This window comes from Dendrobates tinctorius, unplaced genomic scaffold (assembly GCF_039654945.1).
Source record: "Dendrobates tinctorius isolate UK_male_01 unplaced genomic scaffold, ASM3965494v1 ptg000055l, whole genome shotgun sequence".
In the NCBI taxonomy this organism is placed as follows: Eukaryota; Metazoa; Chordata; class Amphibia; order Anura; family Dendrobatidae; genus Dendrobates; species Dendrobates tinctorius.
In genome coordinates, this window is record NW_027361723.1 from 3,572,069 (window position 1) to 3,597,062 (window position 24,994).

General features: G+C 46.5%; 1 protein-coding gene and 1 non-coding gene across 5 annotated transcripts in view; both read right to left on the reverse strand.

Moving 5' to 3' along the window:
- Window positions 1–4,691: 4,691 nt before the first annotated feature.
- The window catches only part of TOP1MT (DNA topoisomerase I mitochondrial), an 85,815-nt gene continuing 65,512 nt past the window's right edge, over window positions 4,692–24,994 (reverse strand). For all 4 annotated transcript variants that reach the window (XM_073577353.1, XM_073577351.1, XM_073577352.1 and 1 more), the window contains 10 exons: window positions 12,877–13,064; window positions 12,582–12,726; window positions 11,236–11,379; window positions 10,926–11,111; window positions 10,366–10,434; window positions 7,025–7,139; window positions 6,390–6,517; window positions 6,185–6,279; window positions 5,746–5,895; window positions 4,692–5,164 (listed from right to left, as the gene is read on the reverse strand). In XM_073577353.1, coding sequence (XP_073433454.1) covers window positions 5,062–5,164; window positions 5,746–5,895; window positions 6,185–6,279; window positions 6,390–6,517; window positions 7,025–7,139; window positions 10,366–10,434; window positions 10,926–11,111; window positions 11,236–11,379; window positions 12,582–12,726; window positions 12,877–13,064 — 1,323 coding nt within the window. In that variant the 3' untranslated portion in view covers window positions 4,692–5,061. The remainder of the gene's footprint in view (window positions 5,165–5,745; window positions 5,896–6,184; window positions 6,280–6,389; window positions 6,518–7,024; window positions 7,140–10,365; window positions 10,435–10,925; window positions 11,112–11,235; window positions 11,380–12,581; window positions 12,727–12,876; window positions 13,065–24,994) is intronic.
- On the reverse strand, window positions 11,557–11,696 carry LOC141091730 (small Cajal body-specific RNA 16). Its single transcript, XR_012232565.1, has one exon.

Here is a 24,994-nt window from a genome sequence, read left to right on the forward strand (position 1 = left end):
AACCCCGCGCGTTCCAATTCACCAAACAATTTTGCCCCTATCTACATAATGGGGAAAAAGTGAAAGGAAAAGTGTTGGAGGCAAATTGACAGCTGCCAGATGTGAACAAGGGGGACTTACAGAATGAGAGCGATGGCGCCAAAGAGTATATACCGTACAGTTGCTAAGGTGGGGCCCTGACATGGGATACTCACCACACACAGGGATATGAACACACACAAAATGTGCCACACACTACCACGTGCTTCACCACATATACCACCCTCAGCACACATTTCACCACACATACACCAACCTCCCAACATAAAAGTCCAAACACAAAAGTCGCCACTCAAAACTCTCCACACGCAAAACTTGCACACACGGAAAAATTGCCACATGCACAAAAGTTGCCTCACACAAAACTTGTACATACTCAAAACGCACCACACATAAAACTCGCCACCTCCAGCAGGAGGCTTGCGTAGCCAGCCATAGCAGTGAGATGAGATGCACTGTGGATACCGCCTGTCATCTCCTTATATACACCCCTGTAATTACAGGGCCGTATTAAGGGCATGTCACACTAAGAGATATCGCTAGCAATATCGCTATAACTAGTGACGTTATAGCGATATTGCTAGCGATATCGCTATGTCTGATACTTACCTCCGACCCGCTCCCCCGCTGGTTATCGCTGATCGCGCAAGAACGTTCAGGACTGTTTCTCGTCGTCAGCTTCCTGCGGCGCTTCCTGCTGTGACGACGAGCGACGCGTGGAGCCGGGCGGGAGGACGCAGGATTGCCTGGTGTGACAGGTAAGTAGCGATCCCTGTCCCCAGCGATGCACCAGTGATCCTGACCGTGTCATATCGCTGGTAGGGATCGCTGGTACATCGCTAAGTGTGACAGTACCTTTAGAGGTCGCCGGGAGCAGCACTGGGGGCTGCTTGTGTTGTGATAACTGCATTACACAAGAGATCACTGACAATCACAATATGAGAGTGAGCCTCTTATCAGCGGGAGGAAGGTGGGGGATGAAATGACTCATGGCCAAAAGAAAAAAAAACAATCCTCATCTTGTGCCAGTGATCAGTTGCGGAGGTCCCCAGTGATGGTGCCTATCTCACCCCAAGTACCAAGTGTCCCCCTCAACCTGTAGATGCACCAATCAACCCCCAGGATGGACAACGGAGCCATGGCCATAAATGATAAGGGGCAGATCGGGGGGCAGCGGTGGTACAGTATCCCACTTGGTACACCCAGAGTCAAGCACAGAAACGGTGACGTGCACTGATCTAACTTTCCTGGCTCCCACTGCTACAGAAACAAAGTAGAAAACTACAGCACTCGGCGGTAACGCAGGGCGGGTAGTCAGCGGGTGGATCAGCTGGAGTGTCGCCAGCTTACAATGTTTTGGTCAGATCCAGGAACTTTGTCAAGGTCCAAGTCATCATGGATAGTTGTCTCCAGGAGTCTTCTTGGCACCCACCAAATCCTCTCGACACCCACTAAAATCCCTATTTTCGGCCGACACCCTCTGACTGCTCCAAATTCTGACGCCTCCAGACTCAATTGAACTTCACTTTGAGTCTTTCAGATGTCATAGACGTTATCTTGAGACCTGTCACCCACTTAACCCCTTCCATATTAGCACCCCACTTAAATGATACAAAAGCATAATCCCAGCAATTAATAAGTGCCCCCCATCAAACCTCTGTCCTGTCTGCAGCTCAACGGATTGGTCGCCCTATCAAAGCCTCTTATGGAAAGAAAATACAGACTAAAATAAGGAAAGACATCCATTAATTAAAAAAAAAAAAAAAAGAGGCGAACGTGTTACATTCCCCGACACAAAGAAAAAGAAGCTCTGCAGATAGTGCTGAGAAAGTGTCACCAACTATAGAGTCCATGACTTGCTGATGAATCTTTCCATGTATCCATCTCATCTATTCATTCTAGAATACTACTTTGATAATTTCCTTAAAACCCCTAGTCCACATTCTCCAACTGTCCCGTTCAGACGCAGTCCGCCTCGCTCACATCGCAACACTCCTGTGGTCTCCAGGCGGTGACAGATCTGTTACTAACTTGTCCCGTCATCTTATGTTCTGGAGATTACAGGTGTCGACACTTTCTTTGTCCAGTTGTGCTGTCTTTGGTTACCAGGACGCGAACACACAAACATGACGAGAGACGCTGCTGCGTCTTCACAAAGGTGAATGGAATCATCAGACAGTGAGTAAACAAGTAGTGTCCTCCATTCATGTTCTGTGAAGGCTTTTCTTCCCCTGATCTTACTGAGAATTGTGTAATACCTTCCGTCACCTGTGGGGGTACTGCAGGGAAAATGGCCACCCGCAGGGACCAGTGATCACTAATTGCACTTTTTTTTATTCCACATTTGTTCCAGGATTTACTTTTTTCCCTCCACTTTTCACTGGCAAGAAAATCACAGACTCGGTCTGGCACATTCATTGCGCTAAGGCCTGTTTCAAACATCCGTTTTTTGTGTCCGCCAAACGGATCCGTTTCCGTTTTTTGCTGCAAACGGATCCGTTTTTTTTTTAAAACGGATCCGTTTTTTGATGGATCTGCGGTAACCACTAATGGAAGTCTATGGGACAAAAAATGGCGGATCTGTATTTTGACGGAAACCGACGGATTTGAAAAAACGGAAGTGTGATCCAGGCCTAAGCGGAACAAGAAACAAAGCAAAGTGCAAAATGTCTGCATATAGATAATGTACAGTGTTTTATGGGGAGACGGCGATATTTTAGGTTTCAATTAACAGCTCCAATCTAGTAAAACCGGTGTCATGCCTCCAGGTTAGGTTTTGTGATCTGGATGGACCAGGAGTCTCCTGACCTGAATCTTCCATGTTCATTCATGCCTATGAGGCTGCCAAGTCTTGGTCAGGAGACCCCCCTGCCTGTCCTGATGTCAAAACACTGAAGTATGAACCCCACACTACTGAAATATATTCCTACAGGTCTGTTCACATATTCTTGCACCAATTTTGCAGCCAGAATAACTGTAGAAGTAATGAAAGCCCCGCGGCAGATACAAACAGAACAATGCAAAATTACCAAGGATAAGAAATGAGATTTGAGCATGGTGACAGCATCGCTGGGGTGTAATGTACAAACCCTGCAGGCTGCGTGTGCCCTGCAGCTTTTCCAAGGTCTCTGGAGTTCAAGTCCTCTCCCTCTCTGAAGAGACAATTTCCAAGGTCTGCTAGTAACACTTCTGCTGTTACATTCACAGCCACATTGTATCACTAATTACAGGAATGAAGACCCACACCCAGCCGGAATATTAACCCCTTCACCCCTGAGCCGTTTCCCGCTTTGGCTTTTTTTTGCTCCCCTTCTTCCCAGAGCCATGACTTTTTTGTTTTTCCATCAATATGGCAGTGTGAGGGCCTGAACTGGAAAAAAAAGGAAAAAAATTCCAAGTGCGGTGAAATTGCAAAAAAAGTGCAATTACACAATTGTTTTTTGGATTTTTTATCTACAGTGTTCATTAAATTCTAAACCTGCCCTGCCATTATGAGGTCACAGACACCAAACATGTCTAGGTTCTTTTATTTAAGTGGTGGAAAAAAAAAATCAAGCTTCGTTTCCAAAGTCACCAAATTTTCCGGGACCCGCAACACCTTTCGGGATCTGGAACATAGAAGTCTTCAAACAGAGGCTGGACAGACATCTGTCTGGGATGATTTAGCGAATCCTGCTTTGAGCAAGGAGTTGGACCAGATGGCTCAGGAGGTCCCTTCCAACTCTACGATTCTATGAACTGGGTGAGGGCTTCATTTTGGCGTGCCATGCTGATGTTTTAATTGATACAAGTTTGGGGTACATACAATGTTTTGATTGCCCGTGATTGTATTTTATTGCAATGTTTCAATGATAAAAATTTAAATTCTGGCTTTTTGATCTTTTTCCTCATTTCGCAGTTTACAGATCGGAATAATTTTTTATATTTTGATATATTCGGTATCCCTGCATTCAGAGACGCCCGATCTGTGAGTTTTTTTATGATTTTATTTTGAATGGGACAAATGAGGGGCGATTTGTACTTATGCTTTCTTAATTTTGTAAAGCACCATGGAATAAATGGCGCTATAATAATAAATATTTTTTTTTGTTTCACATAAGCTTCAAGTTTCTTTAGGAGACTTGAAGCTGTGATCTTCTGATCCCTTGTGCTACACATAGGCGCTCATAGCAGATCAGCCATGACAACCACAGGAGTCTCCTGCAGAACCCCAGCTGTCATAACAAACCATTGGCGCCCCGTGTACATGCGACAGGGGCATCGATTGGCGGGCCTTCTGATGCGCTTCTGGAGCGGGCATATTTAATGCCGCTGGCAGAGATTGACAGCGCCATTTAACTTGTTAACAGCCTAAGTAGATTGCGATTCCACCCACGGCTGTTAGAGGCACATGATGGCTGATCACGTCAGCTGTCATGTGCCTAAAAAGATGCGCGTTCAGCATCAGAACCCACCTCAGAGGAGGAGACACGACATATGTGTTTATATATATATATATATATATATATATATATATATATATATATATATATATATATATATATATATATAGTGTTAACACCATATAATATCCTGAAGGGAGTCGAAGACATCACCTTGATTCTTAGATCATTAACAGACTGCTTATCTACAAAACAGGATGCAAAAAAGGATGAAAAATGAATACATACACAAATATATTCATGAATTTGACCACAGCACATGAGAGAACAAAATAACGGACAGAAATAAATTAAAGCAACGGCCGTCGGCACAAAAACATAATAAGACTTCATCTGCGTAATAAACAAACGGATTCTCACTTCTGCAGAAAACGTAGAACGTGAGCGGTAAAAGAAAAATAACAAAATGGCGTGAAAATCCCTGAGATCCAGGAGATCTAAAAATGATCCCCTGAGTTCAGAAACCCCAGCATCTTCCGCTTATGCTAGCATGTAAAGCAGTCGTATCTGCTCCTGGGAAAGCTGGGTGATAATACTCTAATACGGGCGGTGTTACGTAGCTTATCCAGCAGGCAGGACCCTAAAACTCAAAGTCCTCATTTGTCATGTCGATGGCCCAGGCGAACTTCTCTCTCTGCGTCTTGTTGTAAATCTTCTCGATGGGCACGCCATACTTCTTACACCTGCAGAGGACGGAAAGAGAGTGAATGAAGTGGTGCAATAACCTGCGGCAGCCACAGTCGTGGTTCAAGGTAAACTAGCTACATGACAACCCAAAGAGAAATGAAACAAAACTGCACTGACAGGGCATTGCTGATTCAACATGTCAACCGTGGGTTGTTCAGGACTGATATATAAAGGGTCTTGCCTTGGGATAAGAGGGGATGAGACACCAGGGATCCCGACAATCTGCTAAAACCTGATGCTGTGAACCCCAGATATACAATAGAGGAAGTTAATCGGAGCATCGCAGAGCCATAGCGGCCATTCTCAGGCACTACACTCTGTGGAGATAGGGATGGTGAAACCCCAGTATCACATAAAAGTCTATCAATGACTGTTTCTTTGTAGGGGTGGAAAAGATCAGCCCCCTACATTGCTGACTTCTTGCCCACTACATCGCTAATTTGCAATGTCAGGCATTAACATATATGGGGCCAAGCTGTAATACCACAGGCAACCACATTTACCCAGCGCTACTCTTGTCTGTCACAAATGGGGGTGCGAGCGTACAATGCTATTGACTGCAGCGGCTCCATCTTACCAGGCCACAGTAATCCTCGGGTCCAGATAGTTTAGCTTGGACGTGCCCAGAGCAATTTGTTTGTTCTCCTCCTTGTCAGTTGCCTGGAGCTTCAGTTTCATGAGCTGCTCCTCCAGCCTCTCGCACTGCTTCTTTTTCTTCTCCAACTCCCTGCAGAAGAATAATACCATCTAATAGCAAAATATATAATTTTAGTCAAATCCAGAGCGGCAATTGCAATTCTGCAGTTTTATACTCCAGTCCTATCCAGAGCTGTAATCACAATTCTGTAGTCTAATACTCCAGTTCCATCCAGAGATGCAATTGCAGTCCTTACTACTATGTCAATACAGCGGCACTACCTAGCTTTGGATGTGACTAGAGAATGAGAGGTCCGTTCAGGAGCAGAGAGCAGCGCCCCCCCAACCAGAGACAGGCAGACATTGAGCTCAGTCCTTACTTTTTGGTGCGGTCGAGGTTCTTTTCCTTGTGGTCAGCTTTAGCTTTTTTCAGCTCCTTCTTTGCCTCTTTTACTTGCAGCTCTTTTGCGTCAATCTACAATCATTAGAGCAGGGTAAGGCAGGATGTGATATCAGGTCTCCCGACCAGGGGATAGGAGAGGTTCTCCACAGACAGGCCCCTGCAGATCAGACACTTGTTGGTACCTTGGCCTGTAGATTTTGCATGGATTTTTCAAAGGTCTTTGGTAGCGCCCTCTGATGGTTACACAGAAGTGCGACGGCTCGATTTGCACGGTTGTAGGACAGGATCTTGGCTGCGACGTTGTCTTCCTCTGGAGAGTGAAACAAGGCATTGGATAAAGTCCTATGTGTCTGAGCAGAATCACATTTACATGCAGAAGTCTCCCGGCAATGGACACATCTCTGTCCTCTCCCATTAGGGGTTGTCCACTACAAGCCATTGAATATTATATTCCTCAGCGTAAAATAAAAGTAACACACTCACCTCCCACACAGACGCCATTTCAGTGATGCCGGGGGCTTGTGTGACATTGGCTGCAGTGATCACCTAACATAGTAATGTGTCACACAAACCCCGGAGTCACTGCAGCAGCGCTGACGTGGGAGGACAGTATTTGATATTTTTATTTTACACTGCGGAATTTAGAATTCAAGAATAGAAAAACATTGCTTTACGGATTTTACTGGTTTCTTATCTTATATAGAGGTGGCTGAAATTTTCTCTCATCACCATGATTGAAAGCAGATCTTAAAGCCCCGCCTGATAGACCCCTGATTACATGACCTTGTGGGGCTATAGACTAGCTGTGGGCACGTACCGTTTGTGAGCGCCTTCAGCTGGTCCTGGAGGGTGATGGAGGCGTTGTACGTCCTGAACACTTTTGCTGTCAGTCCGTCCATCAAGTCTTGAAGGTGTTTGTTAAGAATGGAGGTCTGGGGGGAAAAGACATGTTTTATATTTACAGTTGAATAAAGGATCTCTTCTGGCAGGAGGTGTAAGAGGCCAGATGGTGAGGCGTGGAAAATGAGGAGACCAGAAATGGGGGTAAGGGGAGAAGCTGGAGCCTGAAAGAACATGGATGGGATGCAGAGAAAGCAGGGCTGTGGAGTCTGTAAGCCACAGTTGCGACTCCGACTCCTGGATTTTATCAGGCTCCGACTCCTTCATAAATGGCCAATTCATAACAAATTTACTGTTGTAAAATATTAAACATCGTGCTTATTCAGTTTCTCACCATCATATAAGTAATCAGACCACTTAGAGCAAAAACTACATTTATTAGAATACAATTAGAATATAGCAAATAACTTTTCTAAACTTTTCTAAACTGTAAGTAAATATGCAATAAACACTTTTATGCCGTTAATAAGAAGAAATCTATAAATTTGTCCTCAGAAAAAGTATTGCCTCTGTCAGATCCTCCTTCATGGATGCCCTCAAATCTGATCTAATTATTTTGAGAGCAGAGAACAACCTCTCTACACTAACTTGTGTTGGTGGCAAAGCAGTAACCACTCGGGCAACATCTCTGACAATGTCAGGATACAGAGGAATCGCTTGTTGCACTGTTATTTTTGATGAACGGTCAAATTTCTCAATTTCTTTTAGTGCACATGAAAAATTCTGCTGAAATGTACTGGCTGTGTTCCTTGATGGGGATGATTCTTCTTCTATGCGGGAACGCTTTGCACGGTCCTTGTGATCCAAATATTTTTCGAAATTAAATTCTTCATCAGTTGATGATGAGGGTGAAGATGTGGCAGGACGACCAAATTCTTCTTGTTCCTCCTGACTGTTCTGCAACCCTTTCATCCTTACTGCTATTTCACACAGAGCTTCTTTTCCTTTACTTAGCTGTTGATCATCTAGAAGAATCCGATGCATTGGGTCTACATAAACAGCTGCCAAAAGAATGTTATTTTGTAATAGTAGCTCCTCTCTCTGTTTCATTGATGTAGCAATGCCACTTGCAATTAACCCTCCTCTTTGGGACAGGCGAAACATCAGGTTCTTCCACTCCTTTAAGAAAATACCTGGAGTTAAGTCCTCTGCTTATAATTTTTTAGTCACTGTAAATGGGTGCTCTAGCAATTTTTCCAGCTCAGTCACCTGATTCCACTGACTTTCATTTAGCGTCAGTTGAGGGTTAGCCATGTCTACAAGAAAGGTTTTCAGTTCAACCAAGCGCTGTATCATTAAGTAAGTACTGCCCCATCGTGTGGCTTGATCAATAATTGCCCCTTTTCCAGCACGTCTCTTCAAAATTGAGTCAACTTTAGGGGTTCTGGCAACAGTAGCCAATTTTCTCACCTTGCCAATCAGTGCAGCAGCATGTCCTTCTTGCAGACTGTCTCTTATAGCCAGCTGTAGCGTATGCACAACACAGCGCATGTGATGAATGAAAGAACATATTGACACAGTTTCAACAAGATCATCTAAACTATCATGTTGCTGTTCATCTGAAGCAACTTCAGTTTGCTCCTCAGTTACAATACTGTGTTCCTCTATTTCAAACATTTCTGTGTCTGTGGACCCAGAATGTTCTTCTAGCTGCTGGTCACCATCATTACTCTCATTCATTAGCTTAATAGTACTTATCATATTTGAAGCATTGTCAGTTACGACAGAAAGAACTTGCTCTTTTTTAAGTTCATAGTCTTGCAGAACCTTTTCCACCAAGACCTGGAGAAACTCACTGGTGTGATGAGCTTTGGTGTCTTTTACTGCCAATGTCTTGGTAACTATTTCATTTTTGTCACAAACAAATCGGACATTGATGGCAAAATAGTTCACTCTGTGACGTGTGCAGGCATCCATTTTAAGAAACAGAAAGCGTCCCTTGAGAGTTTTTTTAAGTTCTTCCTTTTGTTTAAAAGCTTCTCCGATTACTAATTTTCTAATACTCTCTCTCTCCAGAGAAACACCAAGCTTGCGGGCCATTTCCACATTCAGACACATAAAAGCTGGTCGTGAAAATAATGAAATAGGCACACTATCCTTTACAACAAGCTCTATGATCTGTTTTTTTAAATGTATCTACTGTCATTGTCACAGTAACTTTGTCACTGACAAAATATCTTGCAACTGATGGCTGCAAAGTTCTCTGCTCCTTTGTTTGGCTGGAAGAGCTGGGCACTGGTTCATTGGTTTGGATGCAGTCTTTCTCATCCACTGCTTTCAGTACTTCTGGATGAAAGCGCTGTAAAGGTCTCTTTAGATTAGAAGCACTGGTAGGAGCATTTTTATCTTTGCCTGAATATGCACTCATCTTGGCTTCACAGCATTTGTTTTCGTCTGGATCATTTGTCATACACTGACAGACATAATGTTTTCTATCTTGAGTGATGGTGAAATGTTCAAATACAGCTGATTTAATGTGATGCTTCTTTGACATTCTCAGGTTTTTAATTCTGCATTCACAATCCAAATGACAATTGTTTTTCCTAAAAACAATTGTACAAAATTATTGCCAGGTCGTACAACTGATATAGTGGTCAGTAATACTGTTATTATTCCTCATGTACTCACAGTTAACTGATGCAAAGTTTGTTGAAAGGATAATACTTCTTACAGTCTTTCTCTTCTGAGTAGCAGGCAGCTGTGAGATGCTTGGAAGATGCACACCTAGTATGATCTAGTCTAGAGGAGGAGCTTTACTACTAAGAATTTGCAACACATTTTCACTTTCAGTTTCATACATTGTAAGTAGGGGGGTTGGGGCAGCATGAGGTTAACCAAGTATAAGATTAGATAAGGGCAGTGGAGAACAGTGACACACAAGAAGTAAGAAATGTCTCTATCTCCAGCAGAACTGCTTATCACTGTTGTTCATAGTTTGATAGAACATATATATTTGAGTAACATTTATAAAATTCATATGAAAGTTCAATTATGAAATATTAATACATTTTTTTTTAAAGCTGGATTCGGAGTTGGTACATTTCTACCGACTCCGACCAAAACTAACTCAGACTCCACGACTCCGACTCCACAGCCCTGAGAGAAAGCCAGGAGGAGAAAAAGGAAACGACAATACCAACAGCAGCTGGTGATCCTCTTCCGGCTGACAACATATGCACGACTCTGGAGTCCAGTTGTCGGCCACACAGACACTGCTGCAGATCTCGCCTTCTGTGTGTGAACACGACATATACTCACATTCAGTCTATCAAACAGGTCATCATCCGGGTTCTTATTCTCCATGAAACGCTTCAGGTTCTTGAACACCTGAAATGAGATTCACGTCAGACTCTCGTGGCCAACGACCAGTGAAGGGTTAAATCTAATTAAAGCCTAATTATTTCTGTCACTTTCTGCTATACTTCGTGTTACCACTTGTCTGTTTCCAAGATCACTGCAGCTGTCAGCGAATTGGACCAATGCTTATATGGTTTTTAGTCACTAGATGTAGAGACCTTTTTACAGCTGAGAGTCTGCGACAATGTATCAGTGCAGATCACAAAGGATTGTCTAGACCGATACATTGTCAGGTGAGGAAACTTATGCTGCTTGAGGAATCAGAAATGCCGGCAGTAAATCCTCCGCTATGAAGTTTTGGACCAGTACAGGGCGACACGAGGAAGGTTCTCTCACAGCAAGCAGAGATCTTGACACACGAAGTAAAATGAGAAAGTGATAAAACAATTTCTAACTTCCGGCAGGATCAGGCCTGGGGCTGCACAGATCTAGAAGTCCACACAAGCAGGTCCGGCAGTTACCTCCTTCTCCACAGGGACCTTGTTGTAATATCGTATTGAATCTTTTCCCAAGAAGTCAAACTCCACCACGTACTGCTGCCCGTCCATCTCCGGGTACAACTGGATGTGCTCCACCCTCAGGGAGCAGCAGCCCACCGTGTCCGCAGTCTCGCCCTCCTCCTTCTCGTTGCCTGCTCTAAGGGCCAGCTGTGGAGGGAAGATTACGGTCACTACATCTTCATACAATAATTCACAAGCCACAGATTAATAAAATTGTAAAGGGACAAAAAAAAAAAAAAAAAAAAAAAAGCACGTGATATTAGCAGTGTACCTTATCAATGAAATACAGCGCCACCGCTCTCTGCCGCTTCTTCATCTCTCGGGATTTCCAGTCCAGGCGGTACTGCGATCGGATCTGAGCGACCACACTCTTCAGGCGGCGTGCCGTCTCATATTTCTGCCAGTCCTTCTCTCCCTGCAGCAGAAATTTGATATACATACACTGCACCGACAACAGTCGCACATATTTCATATCACTGTATTTAGAAAGCAGCAACTTTTTCCGCTGATGCAGCTGTTGAAGATCTTTCTTTTTGTGGCATAAATTGTATTTTTCGATACAGCATTTTGGGTGTTTTTTCCCCACCCACAAAACTGTCTGCAGCATCATACATGGGCATGAGACACTAGGAGATGCCCACACCTGTTACTGCCCAGGACTCACCTGGAGGATTTCTCTAGGTCAGAGCCAGGCCGTCAGGTACATCAACCAGAAGCCGAAGCCCAGACCAAAAAAAAAAAAAAAAAAAACAATTTACTTTTTTTTGGGTCATTACACCTCCTCCCAAAAAAATTCCCAAAATAAAAGCAGTCAAAACATTGCACATAGCCTAGTAATGGTACAATAAAACATAGTTCGGCTTGCAAAAGACAAGCGCTCGCACAGCTCCATCCATGGAATATGTGAAATGGTGGAAAAAAATTTTTTTAACCTATTAGAAATAAAAAACCTTATAGTATTGGTGTTGCCGCTTATGTTCTGTGCTGGAGAAACCCGTCACCAGGTCATTTTAATTGCAAAATGATTGCCGTAAAAATGAAACCTAAAAAACAATGGTGGAAATGTGTTTTTCTTTTCTACCATATTTTTTTTTCACAGTTTTCCAGCACATTAAACAGTAAAGTGAATGGTGTTCTTCCAAACTACAACTTGTACTATAAAAGACAAGCCCTCATACGGAGGAAGACGATGGAGAAATTAAAACTTTATGGCTCTTGGGAGAAAAGAGGAAAAAATGAAATGCAAAAGTTAAAATTGTCTCTGATGGAAAGGGGTTAAATGCCCATTCACAACGAGGCACACATAGCCGGTTGGTAAGATTTCAGCCATACCAAATGTGTGTGGGGTTTTTAGGTTTTATCTGTTTTTTTCCTAATCCTGGCTGTTTGATCTCTTAAATGCCAAGACCTCCACCGCTGGCCAACTGCAGGCGGATGTTGGCAGTATATTACAGCTGACACGGATTATCTCCTGTGCCCAGGCTATCCAGGAATTTTAGGTTCATGGTCAGCTCCCGCAGGTGACTGCTCCGGAGCTATAGTATTCAGCAAGTTGCTGGGACTGATTATTAGGGAATATTTACAGCACAGACCCACAGTAAATTCTGTGTTTTTCACCTTCAGTTTGGAGCTTGGATTCAGCATAATGTACTTGATTGATCCCTGAATGTTCTCAGTCCAGGACGCCAGCCAGGTGACCGTGTTGTCGAATCGCACTTCCTTCCACCTGTGACCGGGGGGAGGCTCTGGGACCTTGGCATCTCTGCAATGGTGAGAGGAGACGCACTAATTTTTAAGGTGTATATACACGCCCTCCAGCTTGTCACTTTCCAACTATTGTAAAACTACAGAATCCAGCATGCCTAGACAGCCTCGCAAGGCGGCTGAGAGGAACAGACAGAGCATCACTCACTTGCTGCAGTTTATGATGACATCCTCTGGCTTTATCCGCAACTTTAACATTCCCATTTTGGGGTGATCTCCGCGGCCTCGGAATAGTCCGGGGGGCTCAATCTTGAAGTTTCCAATCTTCTCCCGATGCCCGTCCAGGGTGCAGTACCCATACTCCTCCTGAATCTTATTCGTCTCTTCTTTCAATTTCTTGAAAAATATAAAAGAGAAATAAGAACTTTATCATTCAGACGTCGGCGACGGCAACAACGCAGATCCCGCTTGTATATCTAGTGTCCAGCTAAAAAAGCACCAGACAAGCAATAATCCAAGATGAAACTATCGCTGCCGGCAAACATACAAGTGGCCATAAGTCTAGTGTCAGATTCTGGGGGCTTCTGGGTCTTTGCGGAACACTCCTTCCTGCTTAATAATGTATACATCCGTCACACTGTCGGTGGATGGAGCAGTCTCAGGACCCATGTTTTACAGACAGCACCTGCCTCTAACTGCAGCAATCAGGGCTACCTCCGATCACTGCTGTCAATCACTGACAGGAGGATTTAGATGGAGAGGTCGCGAGATGTAACCATTCTGCTGTCCTTCAACCCCTCAGCAACATAACTGCAGGGGAGGCCAAGGGTTTGCCAAAGCAGCCTGAGGACAACAGAAGGTTCCCACCATCTTACATTCCTGGGATTCACTGAAGATCGTTATTATATTATACTAGCTGAAGAGCCCGGCGCTGCCCGGGCATAGTAACTAACTACGGTTAGTTATAATAAATTATAATGAATATATATATATTGCCATGGCGACGCTAATGTCATCATAGGTTGCAACCCTGCCGCTCATTATGTCGTCATAATGGTTGACTATGGGATGAAGGATGTGTATGATGGGTATATGGGCATGGGACTATGGGATGGAGGATAATTATAATTTGCTATAACTAACCACAGTTCGTTACTATGCCCAGGCAGCGCCGGGCTCTTCAGCTAGTTCACTATAATATCCCACATCATCCCGTCAGCCAGAGCCACCGGACTACTACCCCTAATATCCCACATCATCCCGTCAGCCAGAGCTACCGGACTACTACCCCTAATATCCCACATCATCCCATCACAGCCGCCGGACTACTACCCCTAAGATCCCACATCATCCCGTCAGCCAGAGCCACTAGACTACTAATATCCCACATCATCCCGTCAGCCAGAGCCACCGGACTACTAATATCCCACATCATCCCGTCAGCCAGAGCCACCGGACTACTAATATCCCACATCATCCCGTCAGCCAGAGCCACCGGACTACTAATATCCCACATCATCCCATCAGCCAGAGCCACCGGACTACTAATATCCCACATCATCCCATCAGCCAGAGCCACCGGACTACTAATATCCCACATCATCCCATCAGCCAGAGCCACCGGACTACTAATATCCCACATCATCCCGTCAGCCAGAGCCACCGGACTACTAATATCCCACATCATCCCGTCAGCCAGAGCCACTGGACTACTAATATCCCACATCATCCAGTCAGCCAGAGCAACCGGACTACTCCCCTCAATATCGCACATCATCCCATCAGCCTGGGGTCAGAACCAGAGCGCTGAGTGGAATGGCCCTAACTTCCATACCAGGGATCCCTTTAATAAAAGCCTGGGGAGAGAATCAGAGCGCTGAGGGATTTACCCTAACTTCCATACCGGAGATCCCTTTAAGAGAGGCCTGGGGTCTGTACCAAATCGCAGAGTGGATTTGGGCCTGGGGTCAGAAACAGAGTGAAGAGTGGATTTGCCCTCACTTCCATACTGGTGATCCCTTTAAGAGAGCCTGGGATTAGAACCAGAGCGCGGAGTGGATTTGCCCTGACTTGCATACCAATGATCCTTTTAATAGAATCCTGGGGTCAGATTCAGAGCGCTGAGGGATTTGCCCTAACTTCCATACAGGAGATCCCTTTAAGAGAGCCTGGGGTCAGTACCAGAGCATTTGAAGGCAATTGCCCTGACTTCCATACCGGGGATCCCTTTAAGAGGCTTGGTGTTAGAACCGAAGCGCTGGATGGATTTGCCCTGACTTCCATACCAAAGATCCCTTTAAGAGGGAAGATGTGCCTATTGGATGGAGGATGTGTGTTATGTACAGTTAGGTTCATATACACTCACTGGCCACTTTATTAGGTACACCTGTCCAACTGTGTGTTAAGACTTAATTTCTAATCAGCCAATCACATGGCGGCAACTCAGTGCATTTAGGCATGTAGACATGGTCAAGACAATCTCCTGCAGTTCAAACTGAGCATCAGTATGGGGAAGAAAGGTGATTTGAGTGCCTTTGAACGTGGCATGATTGTTGGTTGCCAGAAGGGCTGGTCTGAGTATTTCAGAAACTGCTGATCTACTGGGATTTTCACGCACAACCATCTCTAGGGTTTACAGAGAATGGTCCGAAAAAGAAAAAAAATCCAGTGAGCGGCAGTTCTGTGGCCGGAAATGCCTTGTTGATGCCAGAGGTCAGAGGAGAATGGGCAGACTGGTTCGAGCTGATAGAAAGGCAACAGTGACTCAAATTGCCACCCGTTACAACCAAGGTAGGCAGAAGAGCATCTCTGAACGCACAGTGCGTCGAACTTTGAGGCAGATGGGCTACAGCAGCAGAAGACCACACTGGGTACCACTCCTCTCAGCTAAGAACAGGCATCTGATGGCTACTTTCAGCAGGATAATGCGCCATGTCATAAAGCTCGAATCATCTCAGATTGGTTTCTTGAACATGACAATGAGTTCACTGTACTCAAATGGCCTCCTCAGTCACCAGATCTCAATCCAATAGAGCATCTTTGGGATGTGGTGGAACGGGAGATTCGCATCAGGGATGTGCAGCCGACAAATCTGCGCCAACTGTGTGATGCCATCATGTCAATATGGTCCAAAATCTCTGAGGAATGCTTCCAGCACCTTGTTGAATCTCTGCCACGAAGAATTGAGGCAGTTCTGAAGGCAAAAGGGGGTCCAACCCGTTACTAGCATGGTGTACCTAATAAAGTGGCCAGTGAGTGCATATTTGGACAGAGACAACATTTTTCTAATTTTGGTTCTAGACATTACCACAATGAATTTTAAACAAAACAGTTCAGATGCAGTTGAAGTTCAGACTTTCAGCTTTCATGTGAGGGTGTCCACATTAAAATTAGATGAAGGGTTTAGGAGTTTCAGCTCCTTAACATGTGCCACCCTGTTTTTAAAGGGACCAAAACTAATTGGACAGATTAAATAATTGTAAATAAAATGTTCATTTCCAGTACTTGGTTGAAAACCCTTTGTTAGCAATGACTGCCTGAAGTCTTGATCTCATGGACAATCACCAGACGCTGTGTTTCCTCCTTTCTGATACTCTGCCAGGCCTTCACTGCGGTGGTTTTCAGTTGCTGTTTGTTTGTGGGCCTTTCTGTCTGAAGTTTAGTCTTTAACCCCTTAAGCCCCAAGGGTGGTTTGCACGTTCATGACCGGGCCAATTTTTACAATTCTGACCACTGTCTCTTTATGAGGTAATAACTCTGAAATGCTTCCATGGATCCCGGTGATTCTGACATTGTTTTCTCGTGACATATTGTACTTCACGTTAGTGGTAAAATTTCATTCAAATAACTTGCGTTTATTTGTGAAAAAAACGGAAATTTGGCGAAAATTTCGCAATTTTCCAAATTTGAATTTTTATGCCCTTAAATCACAGAGATACGGCACACAAAAAACTTGATAAGTAACATTTCCCACATGTTTACTTTACATCAGCACAATTTTGGAACCAACATTTTTTTTGTTAGGAAGTTATAAGGGTTAAAAATTGACCAGCGATTTCTCATTTTTGCAACACCATTTTATTTTTATGGACCACATCACATTTGAAGCCACTTTGAGGGGTCTATATGATAGAAAATACCCAAAAGTGACACCATTCTAAAAACTGCACCCCTCAAGGTGCTCAAAACGACATTCAAGAAGTTTATTAACCCTTTAGGTGCGTCACAGGAATTTTTTAAATATTTTTAAAAAAAATGAACATTTAACTTTTTTTTTTTCACAAAAAAAAATACTTCAGGTTCAATTTTTTTTTATTTTACCAAGGGTAACAGGAGAAGTTGGACTGCAAAATGTATTGTGCAATTTCTCCTGAGTACGCTGATACCTGATATGTGGGGGGGAACCACTGTTTCGGCGCATGGCAGAGCTCAGAAGGGAAGGAGCGCCGTTTGACTTTTTCAATGCAAAATTGGCTGGAATTCAGATCGGACGTCATGTCACGTTTGGAGAGCCCCTGATGTACCTAAACAGTGGAAACCCAACACAAGTGACCCCATTTTGGAAACTAGACCCCCCAAGGAACTTTTCTAGATATGTGGTGAGAACTTTGAACCCACAAGGGCTTCACAGAAGTTTATAACATACAGCGGTACAATTAAAAAATCATTTTTTCCACAAAAATGATCTTTTCACCCCCAATTTTTATTTTCCCAAGGGTAACATGACCCTAAAAGTCATTGTGCAATTTGTCCTGAGTACGCTGATACCCCACATGTGGGGGTAAACCACTATTTGGGCGCATGGCAGAGCTCGGAAGGAAGCAGCGGGTATCATGTGCGTTTGGAGAGCCCCTGATGTACCTAAACTATTGAAACTCCCCACAAGTGACCCCATTTTGGAAACTAGACCCCCCACAGAACTTATCTAGATGTGTGGTGAGCACTTTGAACCCCCAAGTGCTTCACAGAAGTTTATAACGCCCGGGCGTGAAAATAAAAAAAATCATTTTTTTCCACAAAAATTATAGTTTTGCCCCCAATTTTTTATTTTCCTAAGGGTAACAGGAGAAATTGGACCCCAAAAGTTGTTTTGCAATTTGTCCTGAGTAGGGTGATACCCCATATGTGGGGGTAAACCACTGTTTGGGCGCATGGCAGAGCTTGGAAGGGAAGGACCACCATTTGACTTTTTCAACTCAGAATTGGCTGGAATTGAGATCAGACGCCATGTTGCATTTGGAGAACACCTGATGTGCCCAAACAGTGGAAACCCCCAATTCTAACTCCAACCCTAACCCCAACACACCCCTATCCCTAATCTCAGCCCTAACCCTAACCCTAGCCCTGGACCTAACCCTAATGGGAAAATGGAAATAACAGGATTTTTAAGTTGCTTACCGTAAAATCTGTTTCTCGGAGCCTTCATTGGGGGACACAGAGACCATGGGTGTATGCTGCTGCCACTAGGAGGCTGACACTATGCACAAAAAAGGTTAGCTCCTCCTCCGCAGTGTACACCCCACCGACCGGCAGGGAATTCCTCAGTTAGTGAGAAAGCAGTAGGAGAAGCAACAGAATAGATTGAAAAACAGAACAGACAACTCAACTGTAAATAACCAACAAACATAAGGACAGGAGTTGTAGAACATGGGAGGGTGCTGTGTCCCCCAATGAAGGCTCAGAGAAACAGATTTTACGGTAAGCAACTTAAAAATCCTGTTTTCTCGTTCGCCTTATTGGGGGACACAGAGACCATGGGACGTCCCAAAGCAGTCCCTGGGGTGGGAAACAAACTTCCATCAGGCCAGCGGACTCACCACCGCCGCCTGCAGAATCCTTCTACCTAGGCTGGCGTCCGCCGAAGCGTAGGTGTGGACTCTGCAGAATTTCACAAACGTGTGAACCGATGACCAGGATGCAGCTTTGCAAAGCTGCAGCACGGAAACTCTGTGGCGTACCGCCCAGGAGGCACCCACTGCCCGAGTAGAGTGGGCCCTGATCCCGGAGGGGCTCCGCGACGCTTAACTCGGTAGGCCTCCAAAATTGCCGATTTGATCCAGCGAGCAACAGTGGCCTTTGACGCCGGGAGACCTTTCCGCGCCCCGTCTGGAATAATGAAAAGCGACTGTCTTTCGGGAGTCGTCCTAGACAGATAGACCCTTATCGCCCTAACCAGATCCAGCTTGTTGAAGGACCGCTCTCGGGAATGAGCGGGACTCGGACAGAAGGACGGCAGAACGATCTCCTCCTTGAGGTGAAATGAAGACACCACCTTCGGATGGAAAGAGGGCGGAGGCTGTAGAACCACCTTATCATGGTGAAGTACCAGGAAGGGAGATTGGCAAGAAAGAGCTGCCAATTCCGACACGCGCCGGACGGAAGTGATGGCTACCAGAAAGGCTACCTTCCAAGAAAGGAGAGAAAGGGAAATATCTCTGATAGGTTCAAAGGGAGGACCTTGCAGAACCCCTAGAACCAGATTAAGGTCCCATGGATCCACGGGCGCCCGGTACAGCGGAACCGTGTGAGCCACGCCCTGAAGAAAGGTCTTGACCTGAGGACGGGAAGCCAACGTCTTTTGAAACAAAATGGACAGTGCCGAAACCTGACCTTTCAAGGAACTGAGGGCAAGCCCCGCATCCAGTCCTGCCTGAAGAAACGCTAGGATTGAAGGGAGCGAAAAAGACATGGGCGCGAAGCCATAGGACTCACACCAAGTGAAATAGGCCTTCCAAGTACGGTAGTAGATCTTGGAAGATGGCTTTCTGGCTCGGATCATGGTCTGAATTACTTGGTTGGAAAATCCTGCTTGTTTCAAAACCTCGGTCTCAACAGCCACGCCGTTAAATTGAGCGGCCGAGAATTGGGGTGGCAAATCGGACCTTGAGACAGCAGATCTGTTCTGTCTGAAAGCTTCCAGGGGGCGTCCGCGAGAAGGTTGACAATGTCCGCGAACAAAGACCTTCTGGGCCAATTCGGGGCAATGAGAATGACTGGAATTCCTTCTGCCTTGATCTTCTTCAACAGCTTGGGCAGAAGAGGCAGGGGAGGGAACAGGTAAGGGAGTTCGAACTGCGACCAAGGAACGGCCAGAGTGTCGGCGCCCACTGCCAGAGTGTCTCGAGACCTGGAAACAAACTGTGGGACTTTCCTGTTGAGGCGAGACGCCAGGAGGTCTACGTCCGGGGTGCCCCACCGACGGAAGAGCAGAAGAAACACCTCCGGATGTAGGGACCACTCCCCCGCCGCGAGGCCCTCCCGGCTGAGAAAATCGGCGGCCCAGTTGTCTACGCCGGGAATGTGTACCGCGGAGATTGTCGGAACGGAGATCTCTGCCCAAAGAAGAATCTTGGACACCTCCGCCAGAGCTGAGACACTCTGTGTCCCCCCTTGGCGGTTGACATACGCCACCGCTGTGGCATTGTCTGTCTGAATCCGGACAGGCAGTCCCTTGAGGAGTTTCTCCCAGTGAACGAGAGCCAGATGGATCGCTCGAATCTCTAGGACGTTGATCGGCAGAGCTGAATCCCGATCCGACCATCGGCCCTGAACCGTGTGGTTGCGGAACACTGCCCCCCAGCCGAGGAGACTGACATCTGTTGTTACTATCTGCCAGTGAATGGGAAGAAAGGAACGACCCAATAGAATGAGAGGCGACGTCAACCACCAGTTGAGGGACCGCTTGATCCGGTATGAAAGATGAACAGGGCGATCCAGGGACAGAGGCGATCTGTTCCACCTCGACAGAATGGCCTGCAGGAGAGGTCTGGCGTGAAATTGGACAAAGGGAACTGCCTCTATCGCCGCCACCATCTTTCCCAGGACCCTCATGGCTTTACGGAGGGACGGGAGTCGTGTGATCTGCAGCGATCGTACTTCCTGCTGCAGGGAGAGAATCTTCTCTTGTGGGGGAAAGACCCTTGACCGACGAGTGTCGAACCGTAGGCCGCCTAGAAAGACCAGAGGTTGGGTAGGAATCAGAGAGGACTTTTTCCTGTTGATGATCCACCCGAAATTGGAAAGAGTGTCCAGGATGATTGACAAACTTTGGTGAGCCTGTTGAAATGAGGGAGCTTTGATCAGAATATCGTCGAGGTACGGGAAAAGAACGAGACCTCTGACCTTCAACGAAGCCAACAACGCAGCCATGATCTTCGTGAAGACTCTGGGAGCGGTGGCAAGACTGAAGGGCAGTGCGACGAACTGGTAGTGGTGCTGCCGAATCGCGAGACGCAGGAACTTCTGATGTCCGGAGAAAATCGGAACATGTAAATAGGCATCTTGGATGTCTATTGAGCACATGAATTCCTGCTCCTCCATGGAAGCGATGACCGAGCGAAGCGACTCCATGCGGAAGTGGCGAAGGCGGACCCTCTTGTTGAGCGGCTTGAGAACCAAGATGGGTCGAGCTGCGCCGTTTTTTTTTTTTTTTTTTTTTTTTCGGCACTACAAACAGGTTCGAATAGAACCTTGTGAAGCGCTCCGATTCGGGAACGGGCACAATCACCCCGGAACTGAGGAGAGAGGCGATAGCCGTAGAGAACCCCGAGATCAAGGCTGGATCTTTTGGAGGCTGTGATTCGAAGAAACGATCCCGTGGAAGAGAGACGAACTCTATCTTGTATCCTGAGGATACGACCTCCCTGACCCAAGATTCCTCTACGGAGGCCAGCCAAACGTCCCTGAAGGAAGCCGAACTCCCAATTGGAAGGACCCCTCGAGTGCCCGACAATAGTCATGCTGAAGTAGACCGTCCAGATCTAGATCTGGACGGTCTGCCCTGGGAAGAGTGGGATCACCAGGAAGGAGTGGGTCTGAAGGAAACTTTCTATCCTGGCGAGCCTGCGGTCTCTGTTGGCTGGAGTTGTCTGCCGTATTGAAACGGCGGAAAGTCCGAAAGGGTCGAAACTGACGCCTTAGTGGAGGTCTGCGAGGCTTGGACTGAGGGAGGAGTGAACTCGTGCCTCCGGTGGCGTCCTTAATAATCTGGTCCGATTGGGACCCAAAGAGGCGCACCCCCTGAAAAGGCAGGTTAGTGAGGGACTTTTTAGAAGACAAGTCCGCTTGCCAGGCCTTTAGCCAAGTTGTACGTCGAATTGCAACTACGTTGCTTGACGCCTGAACTGCGCAGGATGCGGCATCCAAGGAAGCGGAAAGACGATAGTCCCCCGCATGGGAGATCTGATTGGCGAGATCGGCCAAACGCTCCGGTTGCGCTTTATCCAAGATGCCCTGACGAAGGTAGTCTGCCCACGTGGCTATGGCCTTTGCTGCCCAGGAAGAAGCCAAGCTTGGACATACCGCCGCTGAAGCCGCTTCGAAGGCAGACTTCGCCAGGGATTCTATAATCCTGTCATTAGAATCCTTTAGGGACGCCACGCCTGAAAGCGGGAGAACCGTATTATTGAAAAGCCTGGACACGGGCGGATCCACCGAGGGAGAAGCAGACCAGTTGTCCGTGAGCTCCTTAGCGAATGGGTAGAGTACGCCGAGACGCTTTCCTCTTTGAAAGCGTCTGGTCGGATCCTCTCTTTCCCTGGTAAAAATCTTTCCAAACTCGGAATGGAAAGGAAATACCCTGGAGGGAGTTTCTGCCCGTCTGAACGAAACCTCCTGATCTGAGGATTTCGCAGGGGAGTCAGCAATATCGAAGGTATGATGGATCGCTGCAATGAGGTTCTGCACTGTGAACTTCATGTTTGCATCCTGGTCTGAATCCAGCTCTAAAATCCCCTCAGATGACCTGTCCGAAAGCGCTTCACCTGACTCGGGAGAGGAGGCTGCTGAGAAGGGCTATGCGGTGAGATGGGGCAAGGAGAGGATTCCGGCTGGGTCTTTTGCGACTAACGCTGGCTGACTCAGATGGAATAACTTGGGACCTGCTTGGCCCTGCCGAAGAGTCCAGGGGCAACGTATCCAGAACGGTCACCAGGGACTGAGACACCTTGGTGAGGTCTGCCACTGATTGAGATAGAGAGGAGGCCCAGCCAGGCGTGGGGGGGGTTCACCCTCACCTGGGGCAGTAGATGGCCCCTGGACGGCGTCAGGCTGAAGTTAGACATAGTGAAAAGCTGAGGTAGTGCCGGAAGGTTGGGGGACAGAGGGCGGAGAAGGGTCAGTCTGCAGTGCAGAGCTACTCACGGTCCGGTGTCCCCAGAAGCGATGCTCTGCGACCTGTCAGTGGATGCAGGTCAGAGCGAAATCCGGCCGACAGACCACCTGAGCGAAAAACCAGCTGGCAGATGGTGATATCCGGTGACGAGCTGGTGTCCGGCTGACAGGCTGGGAAAATGGCGCCTGCCTGAGAAAGAGCGCGCGTCCAGGAGAGGAGGGAGGGCGGAGCACACCACAGGGTTAAAACTCTCTGCCCTCTGGCCAATAGCAGGCTGGGCAGGTGAAGGACAGGCGGTGGGAGGGCCTGGGAAGAGCGGGAGAAAAGCCCGCTTAGAAGAAAGGGGCGGGGGGCGTGGCCGCGACGCTGCGGTAGGCCCGAACTAAAGCCGGGGCCTAAATTAGTTGCGGAAGCCGCGTCCAAGGGAAGAAAGGGAGGAAGAGGCCCTGTACTCCCTGTCCCCAGAAAGGGGGGAGGGAAGGGGGGAACGCGGGGGCCAGCAATATGGAGCATGGTGTGCCTATGGGCGTAGGGCGACTGCGAGCGACCGCAGCGCCCGCTCCCTGTGCCATTGAAGAGGCGCACCCCCTGTCCGTAGGGAATGGGCAGCCAGGTAAATAAAAAATCCATACTCACCCATCCCCGATCCGTTACCTGGGACTGAAGAACTCCTGCGTCTCATCCAACCGACAGGCTCTGGTAGGCGAGTGGGAGGGAGACTGGCGACAAGGACCCCTGGAGTCGCTGGCACGTCTTGGTGTCGGCGTCCGTCTGGCTGGTCCTGCCGCGGAGAACTGCAAGGATACGGGGTGGCAGTACACGCCGTACTCGCAGACTCCATGTGGGAGTACAGATGTGACTTTTCACTCTGTATCCCTCCGTAGAACCTGTAAAGGAACGACGCACGACGAGGTAGATAAGGGTCTAATAAAAGACCCGTGTCCACCTCCTACTGACACTAAGCTAAACTGAGGAATTCCCTGCCGGTCGGTGGGGTGTACACTGCGGAGGAGGAGCTAACCTTTTTTGTGCATAGTGTCAGCCTCCTAGTGGCAGCAGCATACACCCATGGTCTCTGTGTCCCCCAATAAGGCGAACGAGAAAAATACATTTTCTTTTAATTTTATTATTTTCCCTAACTAAGGGGGTGATAAAGGGGGGGTTTGATTTACTATATATGGCGGGTTTAAATTTTTGGCAGCTGTCACACGCTAAAAGACACTTTTTATTGTAAAAATAGTTTTTGCATCACCACATTTTGAGAGCTATAATTTTTCCGTATTTTGACCCACCGAGTCACGTGAGGTCTTATTTTTTGCGGGACGAGTTGACGTTTTTATTGGTACCATTTTTGGGCACGTGACATTTTTTGATTGCTTTTTATTCCGATTTTTGGGACGCAGAATGAACAAAAACCAGCGTTTCATGAATTTCATTTGGGGGGTGCGTTTACACCGTTCTGTGTGCGGTAAAATTGATAAAGCGGTTTTATTCTTCGGGTCGGTACGGTTACAGAGATACCTCATTTAGGTTTTTTTTATGTTTTGTCGGTTTTATGCAATGAAAACTATTTTATATAAAAAAATAATTATTTTTGCATCGCTTTATTCAGCGAGCTATAAATGTTTTATTTTTTCGCTGATGCTGTATGGCGGCTCGTTTTTTGCGGGACAAGATGACGTTTTCAGCGGTGCAATGGATATTTATATGCGTCTTTTTGATCGCGCGTTATTGCACTTTTTGTTCGGCGGTATGATGGTAAATCAGTTTTTGCTCCGTTTTGTATTTTTATTTTTTAAGGGGTTCGCTAAAGGGGTTAACTAATGGGACAGTTTTATAGGGCAGGTCGTTACGGACGCGGCGATACCAAATATGTGCACTTTTATTGTTTGTCTTTATTTCCAAAAAATGAATTTATTGGGGGAATTTTTTTTTCTCTAATTTGGCGATTTTTTAAAAAAAATTTCAACACTTTTTTTTTTTTTTTAACTTTATTACATTGTCCCAGGTGGGACATCACTGTCCTGTGACAGATCGCTGATCTGTCACATCACAGATCACTGTGACAGATCAGCAGGCTTCCTCGTGTCTGCGCTTTGCAGGCACTAATGAAGCCGGCTCCCTGCAGGCCTCCGTCGCCATCTTGGATTCGGGGGCCTGTAGGGAAGGAGCCCCTCGCAGCAGCGCCGCACATTGCGCTGCCGTGGGGGCTCAG